At 43.9% G+C, this 20,982-nt stretch overlaps 1 protein-coding gene across 2 annotated transcripts in view; it reads left to right on the top strand.

The window, feature by feature from the left end:
* Nucleotides 1–2,404: 2,404 nt before the first annotated feature.
* ERBB4 (erb-b2 receptor tyrosine kinase 4) overlaps nucleotides 2,405–20,982 on the top strand; it is a 370,853-nt gene continuing 352,275 nt past the window's right edge. For both annotated transcript variants that reach the window (XM_018071745.3, XM_018071743.3), the window contains exon 1: nucleotides 2,405–2,552. In XM_018071745.3, coding sequence (XP_017927234.1) covers nucleotides 2,496–2,552 — 57 coding nt within the window. In that variant the 5' untranslated portion in view covers nucleotides 2,405–2,495. The remainder of the gene's footprint in view (nucleotides 2,553–20,982) is intronic.

The following is a 20,982-nucleotide window of genomic DNA, read 5'->3' as shown; positions in this document are numbered from 1 at the left end:
CGTTTAATGGGTGTGCAACACGCAATACCAGTGTTGCAGTATATAGCTTTATTAGCTGAGCTGCTGGAATTGTTTTCTGAGCTATGTTGATCCTTAGCACCGATTGCAAAATGGAACAGAAATTATTTATTAGTCCTTGGGAGCCTTAAGACAGAATAATACTTATCTGCCTGGAAACGCGGTCAGTCTTGTTGTTATAGGTGCTGCTGTGTTTAAAGAAGAAGCAAACAAACCCATTTTATAGTTGGTAGTGCATTTTCAGATCTCCTGGCAGGGCCAGGTGTGTGTCTCCCTGAACGGTGGCCATGCTTGTAGGGCAGGTCTTGAGGTTGTTCTGAATAAAACTGTAAATATAAGCTAGGACAGGGCTTTGTATTTCAAAAAGAAAGATGTACTGTCTCCTAGTAGCAGTGGTTAATCCTTCCAGGTATTTCCAATACAACAAAACTATGTGAGGTCCCAGTTTGACCGTGTCTTTCCATCAAAATGGCTATTAAAAATATTATAAATAAACTCTTATTTAGATATAGTTTGCTTTAATTAGTAAGGTTTTACCAGAAAATATTCAGAATGGGAACGTTTGTGGTTTAAATTAAGCAAATGAGGAGGTAGTTGTTATTTTAGAACCTGAGCAAACCAAGCAGTTTTTTCTTCAATGCAGTATAATGAATGTATGTAAAATATTTCAAGTTTTTAAATTTAGTGAGAGCTTTGAAATTTTACTATTAGTAGATCATAGAGAGAAATAAAGTAATATGACCGTTTTTACTTTGGTTAGTAGATCAAATGTGTATTTGGAGAAGAAACCTTTGCAGTGCCTGCTCAGCTTTGGTCTGTGTTTAGCCACCAGAAACACAGAACCCAAAAACGATCTGATCGAGCCTTTGTCCTGTGAATGGTTTGCAATGAAACCAGCCCTTGCTTGCCCTCCCCGGTGGGGAGTTACAGTTCAGCAGGAACAGATTTCTGCTGCCATTTTTAGGGCAGAGGGAGTTTCCTTGGGAGTAAACTTTGAGCAGTTCATGGGTTTCTGCCTGCCTCCAGAAGCCCTTTGCCAAGAGGCTGCTTGAAGCTCGACTTGCCCTGGCACGAGAGCAGATTGCTCTGCAGCAGAGAGACCACAGTGGGAACAGAGATGAGAATTGTTCCCATTTCTATTAAAAAAAAAGGGGGGGGGATTGGGGGATGTAGTAAGCAAACAGTCAATAATAATAGCACTGCTCCAAAACCTAATTACTTTTGATATTTATAAAAAGGACCTGCATCATTCAGAAGTGCATATTTTCATCAATTTTACTGATTATGCCTCCAGTCATGGAGAGTTTTGTTTGTATTGATCTAATCCAGGAATGGGAATGGCTCCAGAAGTGCTATTCTGGTGAGGCTCCTGTTTTGCATAATATAATGCCCATTTCAAAAGTTTTGATGTACTCAGATTAATTTACTCACAGTTAAGAACAATCCACAAGCTGTTGATTAATAGGAAAAGTAAGTGCAAAAAAACTCCAAGCCAGCCCAGCCCCACGCTTGACCATTTAGGCAGCGTCGCAGACCCGGCAGGCTGAACACTGCATGAAAAGCTGCTATTCTAAAATGCTACTTCTGAGTTTCTTTCCCTCATTTATTTGGGCATTGTAGGATGTGTGACAGGACTAGTGGACTGAGCTGAGCTGGGATTCTCTGGTAGCTTTGAACTCGGCTTCAAAATGTAGAACAGAGTAGTATAATATTAAAGGTCATCCTTTGAAAACTGTGTTAAGATGGTATTTCTGTGCTTATCCAACACATCTCTGCTGTACATTCAGCCTGGGACTGAATGTGTTTGTCACTATTGTCTTTCTCCTATTTATTATTTATGGATTGCATAAAGCTGGGAAGAACTGGGGTCTTAAAGAAAGTGATGAGGAAAACAGTGTTGGATAGAAATCTGGTCAAGTTGCTCTCAGCTTGTCCAACAGACTGTTCAGAATAGGGAAAAAGTTGAATTATCCAGGTCAGCTTGGCTGCACAGGTCTCTCCAGCCTTACATCCTTCAGTCTGAGATTGGAGGGTCTCTGTCCAGTGTCTGATTCTGTCACTGGCAGGACTGGTAGGGATCTGCTGAGACCTGGGTTTGGCCCTTTAGGTGCTGAGGCCAAATGATTTTGCACTTTTCCTGCATTTCTGCATTTGATGGTAAATAACAGCACTTCATCCCATTTGGTGAGATGTGTTTAAATTGCTGAGATGATCACAGATCATATTTGTACCTTCCCATCTCTACTGCTGATATTCAAGTAATTTGTGCAGGGGTGTTTGTTGTGATTGCCTGTATTGCTGTATACAAACTATATTTCCTTCTCTGCTCCTGTGCCCCTCTCCCACACTCATCCTGATTGTTTGTCCTGTGATTTCTTGCAGTGTGTGCTGGCACTGAGAACAAGCTGAGCTCCCTGTCTGACCTGGAGCAGCAGTATCGAGCCCTGCGCAAGTACTATGAGAACTGCGAGGTAGTTATGGGCAACCTGGAGATCACCAGCATCGAGCACAACAGAGACCTCTCCTTCCTGAGGGTAAGCAAACTTCTGTTTTCCTTCTCTCTGCCTTCTGTGTTTAGGGGAGCAGCTATGGGTGCTGGGCTGGAGAAGGGCAGGTGTCCTTCCCACCAGGTCCAGTGTGATATAACAGGATGATAAAATGTCAGAGATGTGCAGAGAATAAGAACAACGTCAGTGTTGTGACAAGTGCTCTGAGTTATTTAGATTTAACCAGGTTTTGGGGGAGAAAGCTATGACACTGCACAGAAAGGTGTCATCTTGCAGGTCTCTCTCACTGTGTACAGCCCACAGGTACGGAACAGGTAAGGTGGAGCTTGGGAAGGTCAGAGAATTGTGCAGGTAACCACTGGAGGCTTGGAGAAGCTAATCCTAAGAAAATGCCAGATATGGACTGATTGTCAGACAAGCTAACATTGTTTGTGGAGCATTGTGATTGTATGAGACTGGAGTTATCAACCTAATTAAGTCTTCAGCATCCAGGGGAAATCTCTAATAGAAAAAGGCTGTCCTGCCACTATGGAACCTGGATTACACACTCCCTCAGTCCTCTTTACAACAAATTTTGAGTAAATGTCATGCTTTTGGGTTTATGAAGGAACATTTTGGTGTGGTTTGTACATTCCCTGTTACTGTGCTAGCAACCACAAGGAGGGAAAGGTGAATGCCAAATTAAAAGAATTTAAGCCCATTGTTATTTGACATTTCAAAGCTTATTATGTTTGAAGAAATATCCCAGTAAAGAAGTGATCCAGGTAGGCATCTGAGGTCGCTGCACACATGGAAGAACTGGTGTGCAGGTCTGAGGGCCACTGTAGCCAGGCAGCCCACAAGAGTGTTATTGCCATCTGTGCTGATTGTACTCTCCAACAGAAGAAGTTCAGCTGTGACACAGATAAGGGTTTACACTGCTCATATCACATGGTGTCACTCGCCTGTACTTCTGCAGAATGCTGATGTCGCATTGCAAGGTGCATGTCTGTATGTAAATGGCATTTTCATAAAAAGCACGTAGCGGGAGCGGTGGAGTTTAAATCTGGCAGCAGGAGAAGGCAGCAGAAGTCAACCTCAGCAGGTTGGGTTACACTCAGTCATTCAACTTGCTGGGTCTCGAGTGAACCAAGTGCTTAATTCCAGTTTGTAAAAATGTGAATTTTCCACTATGGGTTCTAACAAGGGCAAAACCAACTCCCCAGCAGCGTGTTTAGCTTTGCTTCACGTGGAATTTGTTGGGGATTTCACAGCACTGTCATTCTATGCATTGGCCTATTTTTACTCTAAGTGTACACCAGGCTGCTAAAAGATCTACAAGCAAAATTCAGCTACCAGATACGTCTGGAATAAAGTTTGGGGTGCTAATTGCACTCAGACTAACAGGTTGCTTGTTAATTTGAGCGATGAATGCCTCGGAAGTAAATGCTATCTATACATTTCACAGTTGTGACAGGTGGAGAAAACACATATGCTTGTGCTCTGAAATAGATACAGACTTGGTGCAGCTGGACCAGCGTTTCCCACCACATTAGACAGGTGGCAGATAGATGCCTCCTGCGAGGGCAGGGTCCCTGCACTGATTCAGGCACTGCTGCAGTTTCAGATGCCTCCCAAAACCCCTGACTGGGCCATCATGCATGGCTCAAATTCATCACAGACAGGTCTTCCACTGTGGCTTCCCGTCTTTGTTATGCTGCCTGCTGGTACGTAGGGAAAGCAAATTATTTGGAAATTAGGGAATTAACGTTCCTTGTGGAGAGCTGCTATAAGCAGAGTAAAATATTGGTGGAAAGACAGCAGTAAAATCAGCAAATGGGAACAAGAAGGAAGGGCCATGTGTAGTAAATGAAGGTGGTTTGGGCACTTGTGCTTTTCAGTGACAGCTACTATCACTGTTTTATTAGTTTTATTGCTTCTCTTACCTGCATCTGCCCTCTCACAGATGTCTCAGCAAAAAAAAGCAGAACTTTAAACAAAACTCAGCAAAATGGAAGTCTAGTTAATATGATAAATTGTAGTCATTAAAGTAGAAAACCAAACAGAGGAGAACATGTTCTTGGGGAGGCAAATAAATAAATAAATGTTGGCGCATTTACACCAATAATTCAACATTCATTAGTTAAGCAGTATTACTTGTTTTATCATATTAAAAATGGTTTTAATGGCCAAATGAAGGTGGCACATGGGAGATAACTAGGAGAAAGGCTGATTGTCTCTCTCAGACTTAAATATGGTCAACTTGTTGTGCAAGATGATGATCTTTCAGCCTGCTCCAGGTTTTTAGTCTCTGTTACAGTAATTGCCCTCTTCCTCTACAAAAAGAACTTCAGGTGTTGGAGCATCCCTGGTTTTTCTGCGTGCCCAGCTGATGAGTACCATGGCTCTGTGTGCTCACCTGCCTTCTCCTTAGTGCTCGGCTTAGCTGGGCAGCCTCTCACTCCAGGACAGAGGGAAGACCCAGCGAAGGCACGCTGAGCCTTTTTTATCATGCAGTAATAAACAAATAGCATAAATGAATTGAAGTGGAAAAACCCCATAATTTTATTTACCCTTCAGAGGAACATTAAAGATCAGCATTGCATCTCTCATATTTATTTAGACATTTATGCCCTAAGTTGATTTGCTTTATGTCTATGAGTTAACTCTCTGGATATCTGCTGATTAAGACTAAAAGGGGCTGTCTGTCACCTGATTGAAGTGCTCAGCCCCTTAAACTTCCAGGCCTGCCAGCTAGTGCATGGCTTTGAGACCATGAAGAGCTTCATTTCTGTAAGAAAGGATTGCATGTACCAGTGGTTTTTTTCCCAGCATTCTTGTATGTATGCAGAACAGGACTACAAATCTTCAGTGTTTATTTAATGTATTTTATTTGACTTTCTGGTTGTGTTGCAGTCTTGGTATTACTTGGCTGTGGGTGGCCAAAGCAGGGGTGAGCAATTGCAATATGAACTTGTGGTCTGTATGTGCTGCCCTCCAGCTCCATCAGCTCTGTCACTGCTACTTGGTGCTTCCCTGCAGTGTGGCCACAATGTGGGAGTCATGACAGAGGAAAGGAGCACTCAGTAGGAAGCGCAGAGGAAAAGTTTTGTCTAAGCATAAGTGTTGAGTAAGGCAAGATGTTTCTGACCTCGGGCTGATAGCCATCTCTCTTTGTCATTCGTTTTAGGCTTAAGGTAACCACAGAGAATGTACAAAGGGATTATTCAAGTCCTACTTCTGCCAGCTTTGGCAATGAAATGAGGCTTAGGTTAATGCAGCACATGGCTGTTGGAGTCCCACCTCCCTATCCTGGCCAAGGTGGGTTCACCACTGGCATAAATGCTGCAGTATGGAAAGGCACTTTTTGTTTCTAAGAGCATGATTGAACTGGGCAGGACAAATAATTGGGTGGAAGTCAGGCCCTTAGAGCTCTCTTGTCCCTGTCATGTGTCCAGGCTTACCCAGCAAGGCAGCAGTGACAGTGGGAAGGGGTCAGGCTCCATCTCCCACTGCTTCCCAACCCCCCAGCATCCTTTAACCAGTCGCATGGGCCAGGCTTCTACATTAGGATTTGCTCTGTAAAGATTTGCTCTAGATAAGCTGGTTGAGCTGGCTCGTGTCTTGAGTGAGCTGAGATTTCCTTCCCTGCTTTGGAATTGAGAAAAAAAATCTTGAGATAAGCTCAGATAGTGCACTCAGATCGTTCATATTGCAAGCGACTGTTTGGTTTCAGAAGTAGGAACCTATTATAGTTTCACTTGGTAAAGCTGACAGTTAGTATTGAGGGCAGTTCATATTTCTTAAAAGCATCTCCATATTCAATTTTAGAAATAAAATACACAATTAGTGTATCACAAAACAATCTTCTGCAAGCACTCTTGTCCTCTTAAACATATTTGCTAAATCTTTGACTAATCCCCTGTCTTTTAGTAATTGACAGTCAGTAAATTGTCTTCTTGTGCCTGAATTTTATTTAACCAATTCAGATTGTTTATTTTTGAAGACATGACCAAAGTTCTGTGCTGTTCCCTGCCATAACGCTCCCAAATGATTATGAAACTTATTTCTAACTGCATTCAACAGCCTTCAAAAATGATCTTGCACTGCTTTCTTTATAAATCCATTTTTCATTTACCTCAGTGGTCCTCGTGTAGCACCCTCAGGCACAGCTACAGTGGCAGCTGCCTGCCTGCCATCTAACAGGGTGGGCATTTCATAGTGGGCAGCTTTACAGCTGCTGCAGTTACTGCAGAGATGTAGAACCCCATCTCCCTCTGTCAGCACATGTTACCCTGTGCTCGGTGAGAACCTGGGCTGGCCCAAACTTAGCACTTATAGTCACATTTAGACTCTGTGTGGCAGATGGGATTTGGTGATTTGGGATTTATATTTTTTTGTTTCTGATTGTGTGGTATTCTTGGAGGAAGTTTTGGTGAGACAGACCCCTTTGAGGGTGGAGGACTGCCAGAGCACCCACAGGAAGAGCTGGTTGCAAAGTGTGCTGCCTGGCCCTGTGGCATTCAGAACTGCTTCTGATTAAAAAAACCATTACTAATTTTTTTTTTAAGGCTTTTTGGTCTTTTATAGTAAAACAGGGCTAAGCAGACCCTTTTGAAAGCTCTGGCAGCAGAGCTGAGTGGAGATGTTGGCACAGAGGGAGTCTGCAGTCTCAACAGACAAATCGGGAAGGGGAGCACAGAGACAGAAGGGTATTGCCTTGTCCAGTTCACTTGGCAGATCGCTGTGATGATGTGTGTGGCTCCCCAGGGCCTGGCAGCACAGCTCTGCATCCCCTTCTGCAGCAAAATGGTATCTTAGTGCCCATCTGATAGGCTTCAGTAAGGTCCCAGCTCAGCAGAAAGGAAGTGGGATGTGGAGTGTTGTGCCTATCAGAAGTTCCCTGAAGGACAGGCTGTGGAGTGGCTGTGTCTCTGTGGAGGGGAATTTTCCCTAGCAGTGGCAGGAAAGCATTGCAGTCTGGCCCTACCCCAGCAGAGGGATTTTTGGGAGGGTTGCTGGGCAAAGTGGCTCTGTAGCATTTGTTGCACGGTGAGTTGCATCACTTGCCAGCATGTGTTTTATTCTTGGCTGGCAAAAGGCAAAGTGCCCCCAGGTAATTACAGAGCTGGAAATCAAGTACATGTATTTATGTGTTTGTAATTGCCCTCCCAGGACCTTACCTGTTAAAAAACAAAACACAAAGAGCTGGATGGTGTGCCAGCAGTGGTGTGAGGGTCAGGCCTGTGCGTGCCACACAAATCCATGTGGAAAGAGGACACCTCCAGCTTGCTGTGTGAACCTGGGTAGAGCATCCTGTACTCATAGCAATGAATACAACTGCTGTGCTGGATGGGTTACAAGACACTGGTGACATGCCAGGCCATGCTTCTGTCGTGGACAGAATGTGTTACACAGGCTGTGATCAGCTGCCAGCTGTGCTGGGTGAACCTGAGCCAAGTTTAAAGTGAGCCGGATCCCAAAGTTGGAGGGTGGAATGGGAGCAAAGGCTAACTGCAAAAAGCATGTGTGCAAAAAGCTCTTCTCCAGAAGAACAGCTTCTTCTGCCATTTCCCATTGCTACTGTAGAATTAGTAGCTTAAAATAGTTACAGTGGTGTAAACTGATCTCAAAATGGCTAGGAAGTTTGGATTGCCGAGGTAGGGAATGGCACAGATTTGCGTGGTCTTCTAGGCCTGTCCTTGCTCAGAAGAGGGTATTGAAATGCTGTAGCCACAGTGAGTAGCTGAGTGCCAGGTGCTGTTGCAATAATTGGTGTTCTCATTGCCCTCATCCCTTTATATTGACAAATATCACACTCCATGTAGTCCCTATCGTAATGTTACCCATCTCCTTCCCAAACCCACCACTCCCAGGGCCTCTCAGCTAGTAGTTAAAAGCCATCCAGCACTTTCTGACCTAAATGTCTTTAGAGGTGTTACGTTATTTTTGTGCTTCAGTTGGTTGTCCCCCTCATGTTACACTGAGAGGAGATCACACGCATCTCCACAGTGTCTGCTCTCTTGTGCTGTCCCAGTCAGGTGTCTGTAATGCAGGTATGTCCTTGTAACTCCACAGACTGCCCTTAGAGGCCCCTGTGCTTTCCTTTCTTGGATGCTCAAAACCCTGTTTTCAACAGCCTATCTTGGTTTCAAGCCATTTTTTGTAGATACAGAACATTAACTGGTCACTTCAGGCCCCTGCCAAGGCCTCTAGTCTAAGCCTGTGGCTGCTGCTGCTGCTGGATGCAATTCAGCAGCATAGGGACCCTGCTCACACCTCCCCTTCCTTCTCCACCGAAATCTGGGTTCATGGTTGGACCTGATGATCTTAAAGGTTTTTTCCAACCTAAACAGTTCTATGATTCTATGAAAAGCTGCCTTGTGCAGCTTCCAGCCCCTCATCTGCCTCCTCCCTGCCTTTCCACCAGGATTTCTTCCTTGTGCCTGGCCACACTGCCTACGTGGGGACACGAACAATCCCATGTGGCAGACAGCTGCCCTGCTGTGGTGTCCCTGTGCCCTGACTGTGCCACCAGACCTCGGTGGAGCTGCAGAACATCAAGGGATGACCCTGAACCCCCTGCCACCTCCCACACCCCCCTTGCCCTGCTGTGACAGAGCCTCTCACCACTCGGCTATTCCTCTTTGGCTCTTGCTGAGCCTTTTTTGACATTTACAGACCTGACAGCTTTGTCTCTCACACAGCCAGTGCTTTCATTAGTTCCCAACAGCCGGATTTTAACTCGGGTTTTACGCTCCTGACAGCCTTATTCTTTTATTTTTATAGCTGTCCTGAGCATTGCAGCACGTAGAATAAGTGCTCTGCAAGACTCCGTTCTCTTCCGTACACAACACCGACCTCCTCTTCCTAAAATAAACAGAAAAACCCACTTGCACAACCTTTTTTCCTACTCTTTTCCCTCCCTACCACCAATGCAACAGCACCAAGCAGCCCAGATCAGCTCTGCAGTGGATTGGGCTTTGCTTTCAACTGAGATGAGATTCTGCAAGCAGTGCTCTTATACTTGAATGAAATTTGTAGCTTCAGCAAAACAAACAGAGAAGAGAATTAATATACAATTAATCCTCAAGCTGGGTTTGCCAAGCTGTAACCAAATATATGTACATTAGCTATTGCCCCATTAATTTAGCAATTATTTTTGGTGACTTTGTATGAAAGACACAGTTTGAAATAATCACTTCTGTTTAGAGGGAGAGTTGGGTGCTGTGGAAATGCAGGTTCCTGTTTTGGGCACTGGTGGCTACATTCCTTTGTGATCATGTCCCTGTGATTGATTTGTTATATAAAACACATGCATGGAGAGAGGAGTAGGTGTTGGCAGTCAGCCCTTCACTGAACAGCACCCCTGTGCTCATGAATGGGGCATTCTGAGAGGCTCCCCTGTCAGAGCTCTGGGTGGACGTGGGCATGGATCCCAACATGGGGCTTGCTTTCCCTCTTCTCATTGTTGGCAGTGGCCTACAGGAGAGCCCAGCTCTCCTGCAGCCTTTGCCTGTGTGTCCTTGGGTTAGGGGAGCATCCTTCAGCTGTATCATGGGGAGATGAGAGGTCAAGATTTGAATAATCCAGGATGATTAAGGAGTCTCTTTAAGTTGTCTTTTAGCATTTCCCTTTCAGCTCCTATTTTATGGGAGGTACCACATCTCCAACTGCCTGGGAAGCCTGTCTGATTCATGTGCAAGGCAGTGGTAGCAAGTCTGGAGCAGGAGAGAGATAAAAGAAACCTGGCTTAAATTATTCAGAGTAACCCAGACCCATGCACATGCTTGAGATCAGTAATATCCTTTTCACTCGCTATCCCATTTTCATGGTTGCAGCAAAGCTGCCCTTGGTTAGGCAGAGCAGAGCACTGGGGAGGTGATATGGGGTGACTCCCCCATGCCCAGGGTCTGCACCAGTCCTCCTTGTGATGTGAGGAGGGGGTCTGTCCTTCTCACTGGTCCTGCTGAACCTCATGAGCCCTTCTGGTAGCTTTTGGGTCCTGCATGGGATGCACAGTGTGGGAGTGCTCCTGCTTGGGTCAGCCATGGCTGCAAGTGATGTTTGCCATTCAACAGAATTGCCACCACCTTTCCAGCCCCCATGCTGGGAGATTTTGAGGTGTAAAAGACTCTAGTACCAAAAATATGGTCAGGAAGTGGGGATCACTGCTTCCCTTCCCATGGTGATCCAGGGTAGCTCCTGGACCAGCACTATCACCTACTTATGCACTGGATGACCTGCCTTTGCCTATGCATGGCCAGCCAAGTGTCTGACAAACTGCTTTTGCTTTCCATGTGGTCCTGGCACCCTGAATCTTAACCACCAACAAAAATACACACCCCGAGTCAAATATTTAACATGAACAAAAACAACTGTCTAGGCTTGTTAAATTTTATTTTTTTTTATTAAATACAGACTGTCAATTTATTTCTTTTCCAATTGTTTAGTGCCTCATCAAACTCTTCTTTCTGTCTGTCCATTAAGGAATCTGATCCCTGTGTGTCTACAAAATATGTGTGGCTAAGCCAGAACCCAGAAGTTGCTGTGATGAGTGCTATAAAAACGCTGGTAGTGGAGGGGAGGACATCACTAAAAATAAAACAGTGCAAACTTTCTTAATTAGGTGTTGTTTCTCTTCGAAGCTGATCTTCCCTCTAGGCCAATGAAACCAATTATACCCTCTCTTTCAACCACCTTATGTTGTTAATGATCTGACTCTTGTAAATGTAAACCTCTCCCCTACCGATGCCTTTGGAAATGCTGGCCTAATTGAAGCTGGAGAAAAGCAAACAATGGAGTAAAGCTAAACTAACCAACAGAGAAAAAAAACCGTAGTTGCAAATGCTTTTAAATTATAAATAGATTTGTTAGGTGGTAAAGCAAATGAGTAGTTTTCTTCCAGTCAGAGAAAGAAAGATTATGTGGTGTAAATGGTGAGTATAATGAGGTCTCAAGTCTTAACCTCACCTAGGAGATGGCATGAACTCCACCTTCTTCACACTGTTCACTGAAAGCTTTGCTTTATTTAAACCTTATTTATTCTCTTCTTTGTCTGCTCTCTAATCCTTCAGTGGAACAGAGGCTGGAATTGGGAGGCACAGATGAGGTATAGAGAGGAATATAGCTCATATAGCACATATGTACCTGGGGTATGGCAGCCTGTGGCAAGTGGAAGTGTGTTATACTTTCAGTAACATTCTCCTGTTTGTCTGAGCATTTAGGTGATATGTGGCAAATTTTTCCTCTGGCCTTCCCTCTTTCCAATCCCACTTTACTATGGAATAAACTGAAATTAGACAAACTGACTGTTAGAGAGCTGAATAATCTTGCATTGTAATACACTGACTCAGAGTCCTGGATCAATGGTCTTGAATTGCTGTTAAAATCCATATGAAAAGGAAAGCAAAGTCTTTTGCTGTAAGCTGTGTCAAGGGGTGGAGGAGCAGAGGGGTGGATTGAAGCTTAGCCAACAGTTTTTGTGCTAAACTGGATCAATTTTAAAGGTTTCCTCTGTAGATGCCTGCCGGAGGGCTTTTATAGTTCAGAAATGTCAGCACAATTGTGCAGATTGCAGCATTCAGCAAGAGCAGCTCCCACCTCAAACCTGATACCAGCACTGGCCCCACATTGCAGCCCCACATGTCACACAGACATCCTGTGTAGGTGCCCAGGATGGCTGGGAGAGGGGAGAAGTTGGCGTTCATGACCACCTGCCTCAAAAAGAACACGTCAAGGGAGGGTTTCAAGGATGTGTGTTGGTGAAAGCTGCTCCATTGTGTGGGGCTGCTCTCAGGAGCCAGAGAGACTGGAGCTGGCCAGCAGGGGATAGGATGGAAAGGTGGAATCAGAAGGTTTTGGTTACAGAGTCAAGTATGAGGATCAAGTTCAAGGCAGTATTTCCACAGGTGGTTAAGCACAATTGGTCTCATCAACTGGTACTCATGTTTGAAGTTAAGTAAAAGGGTAACAGTCCTGCACGCTGTATTGAATAGCACACAGTGTTTCTTTTCACACTTTAGTGGTCATTAGTCCTACCAGAGAGAAAGAATGAAGTGCTCTGAGGTAGTGTCTGAACATAATAAACTTGAAAATGTCAAAAGGCAAGGTAGAAATATCATGCTCGTTTTGACAAAGCTGCACTGTCTTGTGCAGGAAAAATAACGTCAATAGCTTAATGTTGTTCACTGAAAAGAGAAGTTATGCCAAAAATGCATTTTTTTTACCAGAGTTTATGCTCATGCTTTAAGAAAACAACCTTAATGAGCACAAGGTGGAGATGAGACCCTCAAAGTAAATGCTGTTCAGTTTGACCAGGATGAGAGAGATGTAGCCAAGTGGTCCAAGAGTTTGAATGGTGGTCAGAGCTTGATGTCACCACCTATTTTGATTTCTGATGTTTTGGCATGGATTCAGATTCTGAAGTGCCAGCAAAAAACCCTGTACAATATTATAAATCGGTCTTTAATTTTGGATAATGGTGTGATGGTGGAAGCATCTGTGTCTTGCTGCAGGGGACAACCTGGCAAGCTGACAAGGAAACCCAGTGACACCCATGGCTGCCTGCAGGTGTGTTGCTGCCTCCAAACAGGGGAGCTTGAGATATGCAACCTCCTTTTCTTATATTCTGTAAACCAAAACCAACAACCTGTGCAATACATGCCTCAGGAATGATAATGACAGTTTATCCCTCAGAAGTGTGTGGTGCAGAGTGAAGGCCTAAGAAAGCAAACTCTCTGCTGGATATCAGGGAATTAACGGCTGTCTCTGCAAAAGTGTGGAGCAACCTCTTCGGAAGCAAAAGATGTTACTGGATTGCTTTCAGACCTGCTGAGTGATCAACTAGCAGAAAATATATCCATTGTAACAAGATGTCTTACTTTGATATGGTGTGAAAAATCTGACCTAATAGGTCTTATAGATTGCTGTCATTTTTTGAAATACTGCTTTTAATTTCTTTGGAGTTTGGTGAACTTTCAGGTAAAAGGAAGAAGAGAGGAAGTGCACTCTGCAGATGGGTTACCCATGTTGGTGTTTCATCTGCTGTGCAATCTTAGTTATCTTCAGGTTATTTGGAAAAGGCTCCTGTAAGTTAAAAGCTCAGGAGATGATTAATGAGAAAGAAAAGGCAACTGCAAACCTGTGTCCTCCCTGCATTCCTGTCACATTTGTGTGATGTTCTTGTGAGCACATCATACCTTGCCTAAAATAGGGAAACCTATTAAAAACAGCCATTGCCCAAATCCCTATGGAAGGGCACTGCAGAAAGAGATGAGGTGAATTTCAGTTCTCAGTAATTTTCAGCAATGTGTCAGTAGAGAGAAATAAGAGGAAAATATTTGCAAATATTTATGCTGTGCTAAAACAACAGTAGAGAGCAAAGGCAGCTGCACAGCTTAAACCTACACCATTTTGCTGGCATTGATTGCAGTCACAGCTATTTGCCTGGTAGCTGGGTGTCCTCATTCCCCGCCTCCTCTGCCTATTTGTTTCCTGAAAATGCTGATATTTGGAATTGAGGCCAGGTGAGGTCCATCAATTTAGGAAATGGTGAGCTGATCCCAGCCATGCTGTCAATTAGCTCTAGTGCCTGGCATCAGCATGGCCGGAGGTTATGGCAGAGATGCCCAGTAATGACGGTGGGTGCTGGAATACGCTCCCTTGTCAGCTCATCATTTCAGTGCCTAAGTAATAATTTGATCTCAGCAGAACAGCTGGTTTTGAACTACAGATTATCCACTACTTCATCTCCTCACTTAACTGCAAAGCTGATTTGTTTCAGATAGAGATCAATTATATTCCAAAACAACGCTCAGTTTACTTGTATCATGTGGAATGAAGATAAAATGGGTTCCTGCACTAGCGATAGCTCTTCCATTACAGACTCTCTGTCCCTGCACATAAATACCCATCATGGGCGACTGAGCATTCGTTCCTGGAGTGAACTGTGCTCATTTCATTAGGATACAAATGAATTATTTCAGCAGACAATGAATATATAAGAATAAACTGTGCTTAAAAGGGCATTTATTTCTCACACTGCCTATAAGTGTCCCTGGTTGGAGGACACCAAAATCACTCAAAGTGATCAAATGCAAAGTCAAATACATCTGGTTAGAGCCTGTGGAGAAGAACTGCCTATTGTGTGCAAGGAGATCCAGTCATTACAAAGCAAGTGTTTTCCTTGATGTTACTGGCCTTTTGAGCAAAAATGTCTCTACTACTTGCCAGTGAAATTGAGATATTTTGCTTCATTTGCAATGAAGACCCCCTCACCTTGCAGGCTGATCTGGTGTGTGTGCTCAGCCGGCGCACGCTTGGGCTACACTAATGAATAGCAAAGTCCCCAAATCATGAAACAGCAGTATAGCTATAGGTGTTCCTAGTAGGCAAGCCAGCATTTCCTTGGGCAGAGGAGGTCCAGCACATGTAAATCTATACCAACATCGATATGTTTGCATCTTTCCCAGCAGTCCTGCCATCGCTTGCTTTGGGATCGATTCTGCTTGTGTCGGTGGACGTGCAGCTGAGGAGTGTAAGGCTAAATAGAGCTGGCTGCAAATATTCAGAAAGCAAATGCTGGTAAAATGTTAAAATACTGTTTTGCTTTGGCTTTGTAAGTGCAGTGTTTGACCAAAATGTGCTGTTTTTATTTACTAGAAGAGGTAATTAATAAGTGTGTTTTTCCCCTTGACGGATTGCAGCAGTGCAGCTGTCACATGCCAGTTATCCTTGGAAAGTTCCCTTTTGCACCCTTGTGCACCAGGGAGGAGTAAACTGCCTGGTATATGGTCTGAAAAAAGGATTTTTCAGGTGGCATTTGGAGCTACCTCTGTTGGGAAGTTTTCTTTCTCTCTTTAGGCAGAGTAGAGGGAGAGCAGAACACTGTAAGGGTTGTTTTTACAGCCCCTGATGGGAGGTGCAGAGCAGCTGTTTCTGAGACCTTAAAGCAGACCTTAAAGTCAGTATTCCTGGGGCTGGTGTTCTCAGCTCGATCAGCCTAACAATGTGAATTTGGAAATATCAGCGCGGAAAGGAAAGTGGTCCAAAGAAGGTGATCTGCACACACGTGAATAAATATGGAGCCAGCTAAGCCTGCACCCAGGACTTACGAAAATCCTATTTATTTAAATGACTTTGAATAGAGTTCACCCACTCCCTGATATTTCAGTTTAAAATGAAATTATTTTGGTTGTGTTTCTGCACCTCAGGTCCTCCCATAAAAGGTCACGTTTCTCCAAATGTGTCTTCAGATCATGAGGCATAGTCCTAGTTCTTCTTTTTCCCCTTTTAAAGTTTTAGTTGTTGGTTAAAGCCCTTGTTGAACTGCTGTACCTAGTGTTGGGTTGTAACTCTGACCTCTGGAAGGAAATTACATCTTTTTACATTTAGTAAGGCCTAGCATTTTGTTAGGTGAAGCAACTGGCAGTTTTACAATGTCTGCTGACTGTAACCGTCCCTGCAACTGTGAGAAGCCAAAACCTGACAGCTCCTTAAGCAATTTTCAATTTTTTTTTTCTCCCATGAAATTTTAATGCTGCATCATGGTATGAATTCATAGTGGATACAAATGTTTATCAGATCTGCTGCAGACAGCATCCGATGGATGTTAGTTTTCCAGAAGGATGAATCCCGTTGTGTGTGGCTAGCAGGGACTTCCCAGAAGCAAAAGGAGGCAGCCTTCATCTTGGCTTTCAGGAAAGCTCCCAGTAAGGGCTTCTCTTGTTTCCTTAAATAAACATCTTCAGCTCCATTCTCCAGAGGCGTCTCAGAGTGCCCCTATGGTGCTCTCACAAAACACAAAGGGCTCTTCTCAGCTAGCACTTTTAAGAGGCAATGATTTTTCTTAGCCCGCACTTCACCGGGGGTAATCGGCCATCATCTCGCTCAATACAAGGCTTTGTTTTTATTTGTTTATTTTTTAATTGAGCTTAATGCCTTGTCTTCATTCCCACTGTCTCTGATCTCTGCTGGAGAGAGCAAATCTTAGCAGTCTGGAACATCACACGTTTCTCTGATGGCTTTTGTCTCCCATATGCTCTGGTTCAGTAACAGTTTTGGCTGATCACTGTGAAAGCAAAACACCTTTTTTCTTTAAGCAACAGCTTTCTAGAAATATGTCTTTGGGCTTAATCAACATAACCTTCAGCAGTTCTTTGAAACCCAGGATCTAAAAGCCATGAATGTCAGAAACACTTTATGGCTTGTGGGAGTCTTTAGCGCTTCTGACAGATAAAAGTGGAGGAGGAAGCCATCAAAAAATACACCACATACAGGCTGGAATGGGATTTTGTTAGTAGCTGACACTTGGGCCCCTGCATTGGAAAGGAAAGGCTACTGAAGGAAAAACTTAGGACTAAGAGAGCAAAGGGTGATGTAGTGCTGATCATAACGTGCACTGGTTGGTTTTTATACAGTAAATGCTTTGCAAGACATCTGTGTGTGCCCACCTTAGGCACCCTTTGCTGGCAGAACAGTCCTCTGCCAAAAGGTCTTTCAAACATCGGAGCTGTCAGTTTATTATTAGGACAGTAGTAGTGTTGTTATTTTTAGGAAGAAGAGGAAAAAATGAGAATAAATTACAGTAAAATGTCAGCAAATGCTGAAAATAGAGGAGTAGCAACGGTGTCTCTCTGGCATTTTTGCAGCCAGGCAAGCACACGCAGCAGGAATAGTGCCAGTGTGCAATTTCCATCAGCTCCAATTACTACCTTCACTTGTTTTTAAATATTTAAAGTTTCATGTTTAATTTTGGATGATATTGAATAACAAGAATCAAAATATGGAAATTCACTACAGAGTAGTGTTCATGGTGAGCGGGTGTCGATAGCATAAGCTGGACGGGACTGAATGACCATGGTTTTCCAAGAAATCTTTTCCATTTCTCTTGTGTTCCCTGTCTAGACATGATTTATTAAACAATCCTCTGAAGGGAATGTCCTTCTCCACTATCTTTTATTATTGGTGGGAGCCAATTTGAGGCTTACTCTGTTGTGCGAGGGCCGGTTCCCTCCTGTGATTGATGAGCCGGATGGGAAGTGATTAGACTTTTACAAGCCCATGCTGCTTGAAACAATACTACCAAGGAAAAAAAAAAAAAGACTGTTCTTCAAATTTCAGATTCATTGCCTATTCCTTTTGAGCTTCAGGTTCTCTTTCTTCCTCTTTGACATCTCCTCACTTCTCTGGCTTGGTTTGCAAGATAAGGAGAGTGAGTGGAAGAGCTGCACCGTGCAGCCAATGGAGGCAACCATGGGAAGCAAAGCTGCCAGCTGTTGTGGGCAGTCTTGCTTTTTTCCTTTATTGTTATTTTCTATGAAGTCTGATTGCAATTTTCTCTTGAAGAGAAACCTTCCCCAGAGGTTTGCTGCCTTCGAAGAGAGGCAATAAACCAAGGCAAGCTGGGGAACAAGGAGGGACAAGTAAGACAGGTAGGGCATGCGTGTTGTTTCCCTAAATACAAGGGGGGGCAAGCCACAATCCCTTACACTGGGGCTGTCAGTGTGAAATCCCTTTGCTCTCTGCCAAAGAGCATTTGCTGGATTGCTCCATGTTTTGCATGCAGTGATGGTCAAGCAGAGACTTTTCTCCCAGGGAGTCCAGCAAACCTCGTGTCTGACTGTGCCTAACAGGCAGCTTTGCTCCTGCTCGTGGCTGGGGTCTGGAAAGCCTTTCTAGGGCAGAAATCTAGCTGTCCTCATCTTGTTCTGTCATCCAGCCACCCATTCCCCTTTAGCACATGGTTGTTTCATCTTATGTTAAGGTCTCTGCTCCTTCTCCTCTTATAGGTGCCTGGCAGAGTTTCAACATAAGGTTGTGCATAATCATCCTTGCCTCTAAGATTCCTAAATCACTTCCTCTTGTTTTCATTCATGGATTTTCACCTTTTCCTTTTTTTTCTTCATTTTTAAAGTCTTCCTCAGGAGACCTCTAAAACTTATGCACTGGAGCAATGGCAAATTGAAACCACATGACTCTTTTCCTTTAGCTCCTCTGAGGACTGCTGGTGCCTGCTGAAACACAGACACTATGCAGCAGGCAGGTATCACAGTGAGCAGGGGAATCCTGTTCCCCTGGTACAAGTCAAATGAATTATTCCATTTTAGCTTTAAACCTGAGCTCTTTATGCACATACCAGAGCCTCAGGGGACTGTCCCCTGTCAGAGTTGTTAGCTAGAAGTTGTCACTGAGCCAAACCAAGGTGATACCCAGCCCAGCCCAGCCCCTTGTGGGAAAAACATGCTGAAGAGACAAGTGTGAGCACTACTGCTCGTGGGTTCGTGGCATCTCAGTGATGTGATTTCATCTTGTTAAGTTGTAGTGGAGCTTGGGGTGTGGGTGCTCCTTTGTGGCATTGAAAGGATGTTTCATAAGTACCTGTCCAGCTGTAGGTGATGTTTCATAAATGAGAGACCTAATAGTCAACTAGGTGAGCTGCGTGTGAAAGGAGAATTTGTGCCCAAGAGAAGCAAACTTCTGTAAAAAGCCAGAGCCATAGAAATATTTGACACTTCAGCTTGGTGGCTGAACTGGAAAAGAATTAGAAAAGTCAATTGGGGTTGACCCAAGTGAGAAATCTTTTTATTTTCTGAAATATCTACAAAGTATTATTTTGTTCAACTCCAAGTTCTTAATTTGTTTTAAATAATGCATTCTGGTAATCTACAAAGGAATGAGCAATTGTGTCTTCCCTTCCCAGGTGGAGCTATTTGCCACATTCCAGATTAATATTCACTTCGCTTTGGTCAACCAAAAATTGATCTTTTTCCCCCTTGTGCTATGTTTATTCTTTGAAAACTTTCTCCAACCTAATAAGGATGGATTTTTTCGTGGCATTTTATCAAATCTTCCTTCTCTTTGCTGTACTAAAAAGAACTCTTGCCTCCATAAGAAATACAATAAATGAAACAAAATGAAGATCACAGATGTTGTAATAAAATTAGTAAATGTGCATAGCATTGAACTTCATTGAAATTATTGTAAATGCTGCTGTTACATTGTTTAATTATGTACAATTAGCCCAGGAATTGCTCAGTCCCTGCTGGAGCCTTTTCTCTTGGATTTACAATAGGTCATGGTAAAGTATTTTTCTCATTAGTGTCATGGAAGCAGTAATTGAACTGGATCTGATCTCCCACATTGACTAGTTTTATCCATAGAAGTATAATTTATTTACGTACAAATAGTTCTTCTTTGCCATATTTAACTGGAGCCTGGAGCAGGCATAGAAGAGATGGCAAAATTTATAGTCCATTAAGGCATTTTCCATCAAGTGTCATCTGTGAAAACTCATTTGGACATCTAAAGCAAGAACAAGATAAATGTAGTTTTGATAAGTCTCGAAAATGCTTATCTTGTGGTGTACAGGCAGCCAGGATGGTGAGGCTCTGGAGAGCTGTGCCAGAGTAGTCAGCAGTATTAGGGTTTTCCTACATACAAACATATATGCATGGAGAATCCCTCTCCAGAAAACTTGGGAAACACTATATTTTAGTTTTGCTTCCAGAAGGCTGTGTGATTTCTCTCAGAGAGCTGAGAGGAAGCTGGGACCTGCAAGGAGCAGCAGAGAGGTGTTGGTTTGCTAGATGAGCCCACGGGCAGAAGGCATGCAGGGCATTGGGCCCATGCTGAACTGATCTTGTTATGTCACCCGTGCAGGAAAGGTGGCAGAAAGCATGGGAGGTGGAAAAGCTCATCATTTATTTCCAAGCTGAAAATGCCCAAATGCCAGAGAAGAATCCAGTCCTTGCCAAGACTGATGTACTGATCTGCTGGATCCAAGGATTTTGCCTTGTTAAGCATCTCAGTACATTTGGGGGTTTCTCCATATTGATCATCCCAGCCAAAGCAGCTCAATAATATGATAAATAATTTATTTGCTGACACCTTGCCCAGCCTGTTCTCCATGCAGCTCACATAGGAATGCTGTGAGAGCTGCCCGTGCGCTTCCCAGGGCTTGGCTCTGCAGGCAGGGAGGGCAGCAAGAAACAAACACAAAGTTCAGCTGAAACCTTTCTTGTGAGCTCAGCTGCCTCAGGCATGTGCCAAGGAGAAGAGGATGGATCTGCTGCAGAGCCTGGAGAAGGCTTTGGGTGTTGGGGAGACCTGTTTTAGGGTAAGAGGTGCGTGTGCGGTGCTGTGCAAGGGTACCAACTCGTGCCTGGGCACAGCAGCTCTTTGTGCTTGAGCTTGAACCAGATGGGACTTCAGGTTTTAGGAAAAGCCAAACCCCTTGAACCGTTTCTCTGCCCACCTGTAAACACAGACTCACTGCAATTTAACCTGTGCCTGCGTGGAGGTCGACGGATATAAGGTACAACTGTGTCATGTCTCTGGGCCAGGAGATCTCTTTGCCTCAGCTCCTTAATCCACCCTCCACCTTGCTCCTAAAACACTAGGCATTGCATCAGATGGAATAACAGCTCACCAAAACTCAGGTTGGTGGTTTCTGGCAGGTGCAGTACCTGTGGATGCA

Source organism: Manacus vitellinus, unplaced genomic scaffold, assembly GCF_001715985.3.
Source record: "Manacus vitellinus isolate BGI_N305 unplaced genomic scaffold, ASM171598v3 scaffold_20_pilon, whole genome shotgun sequence".
In the NCBI taxonomy this organism is placed as follows: domain Eukaryota; kingdom Metazoa; phylum Chordata; class Aves; order Passeriformes; family Pipridae; genus Manacus; species Manacus vitellinus.
The sequence above is the reverse complement of the archived record's forward strand: the minus strand, read 5'-3'. Positions and strand labels throughout refer to the sequence as shown.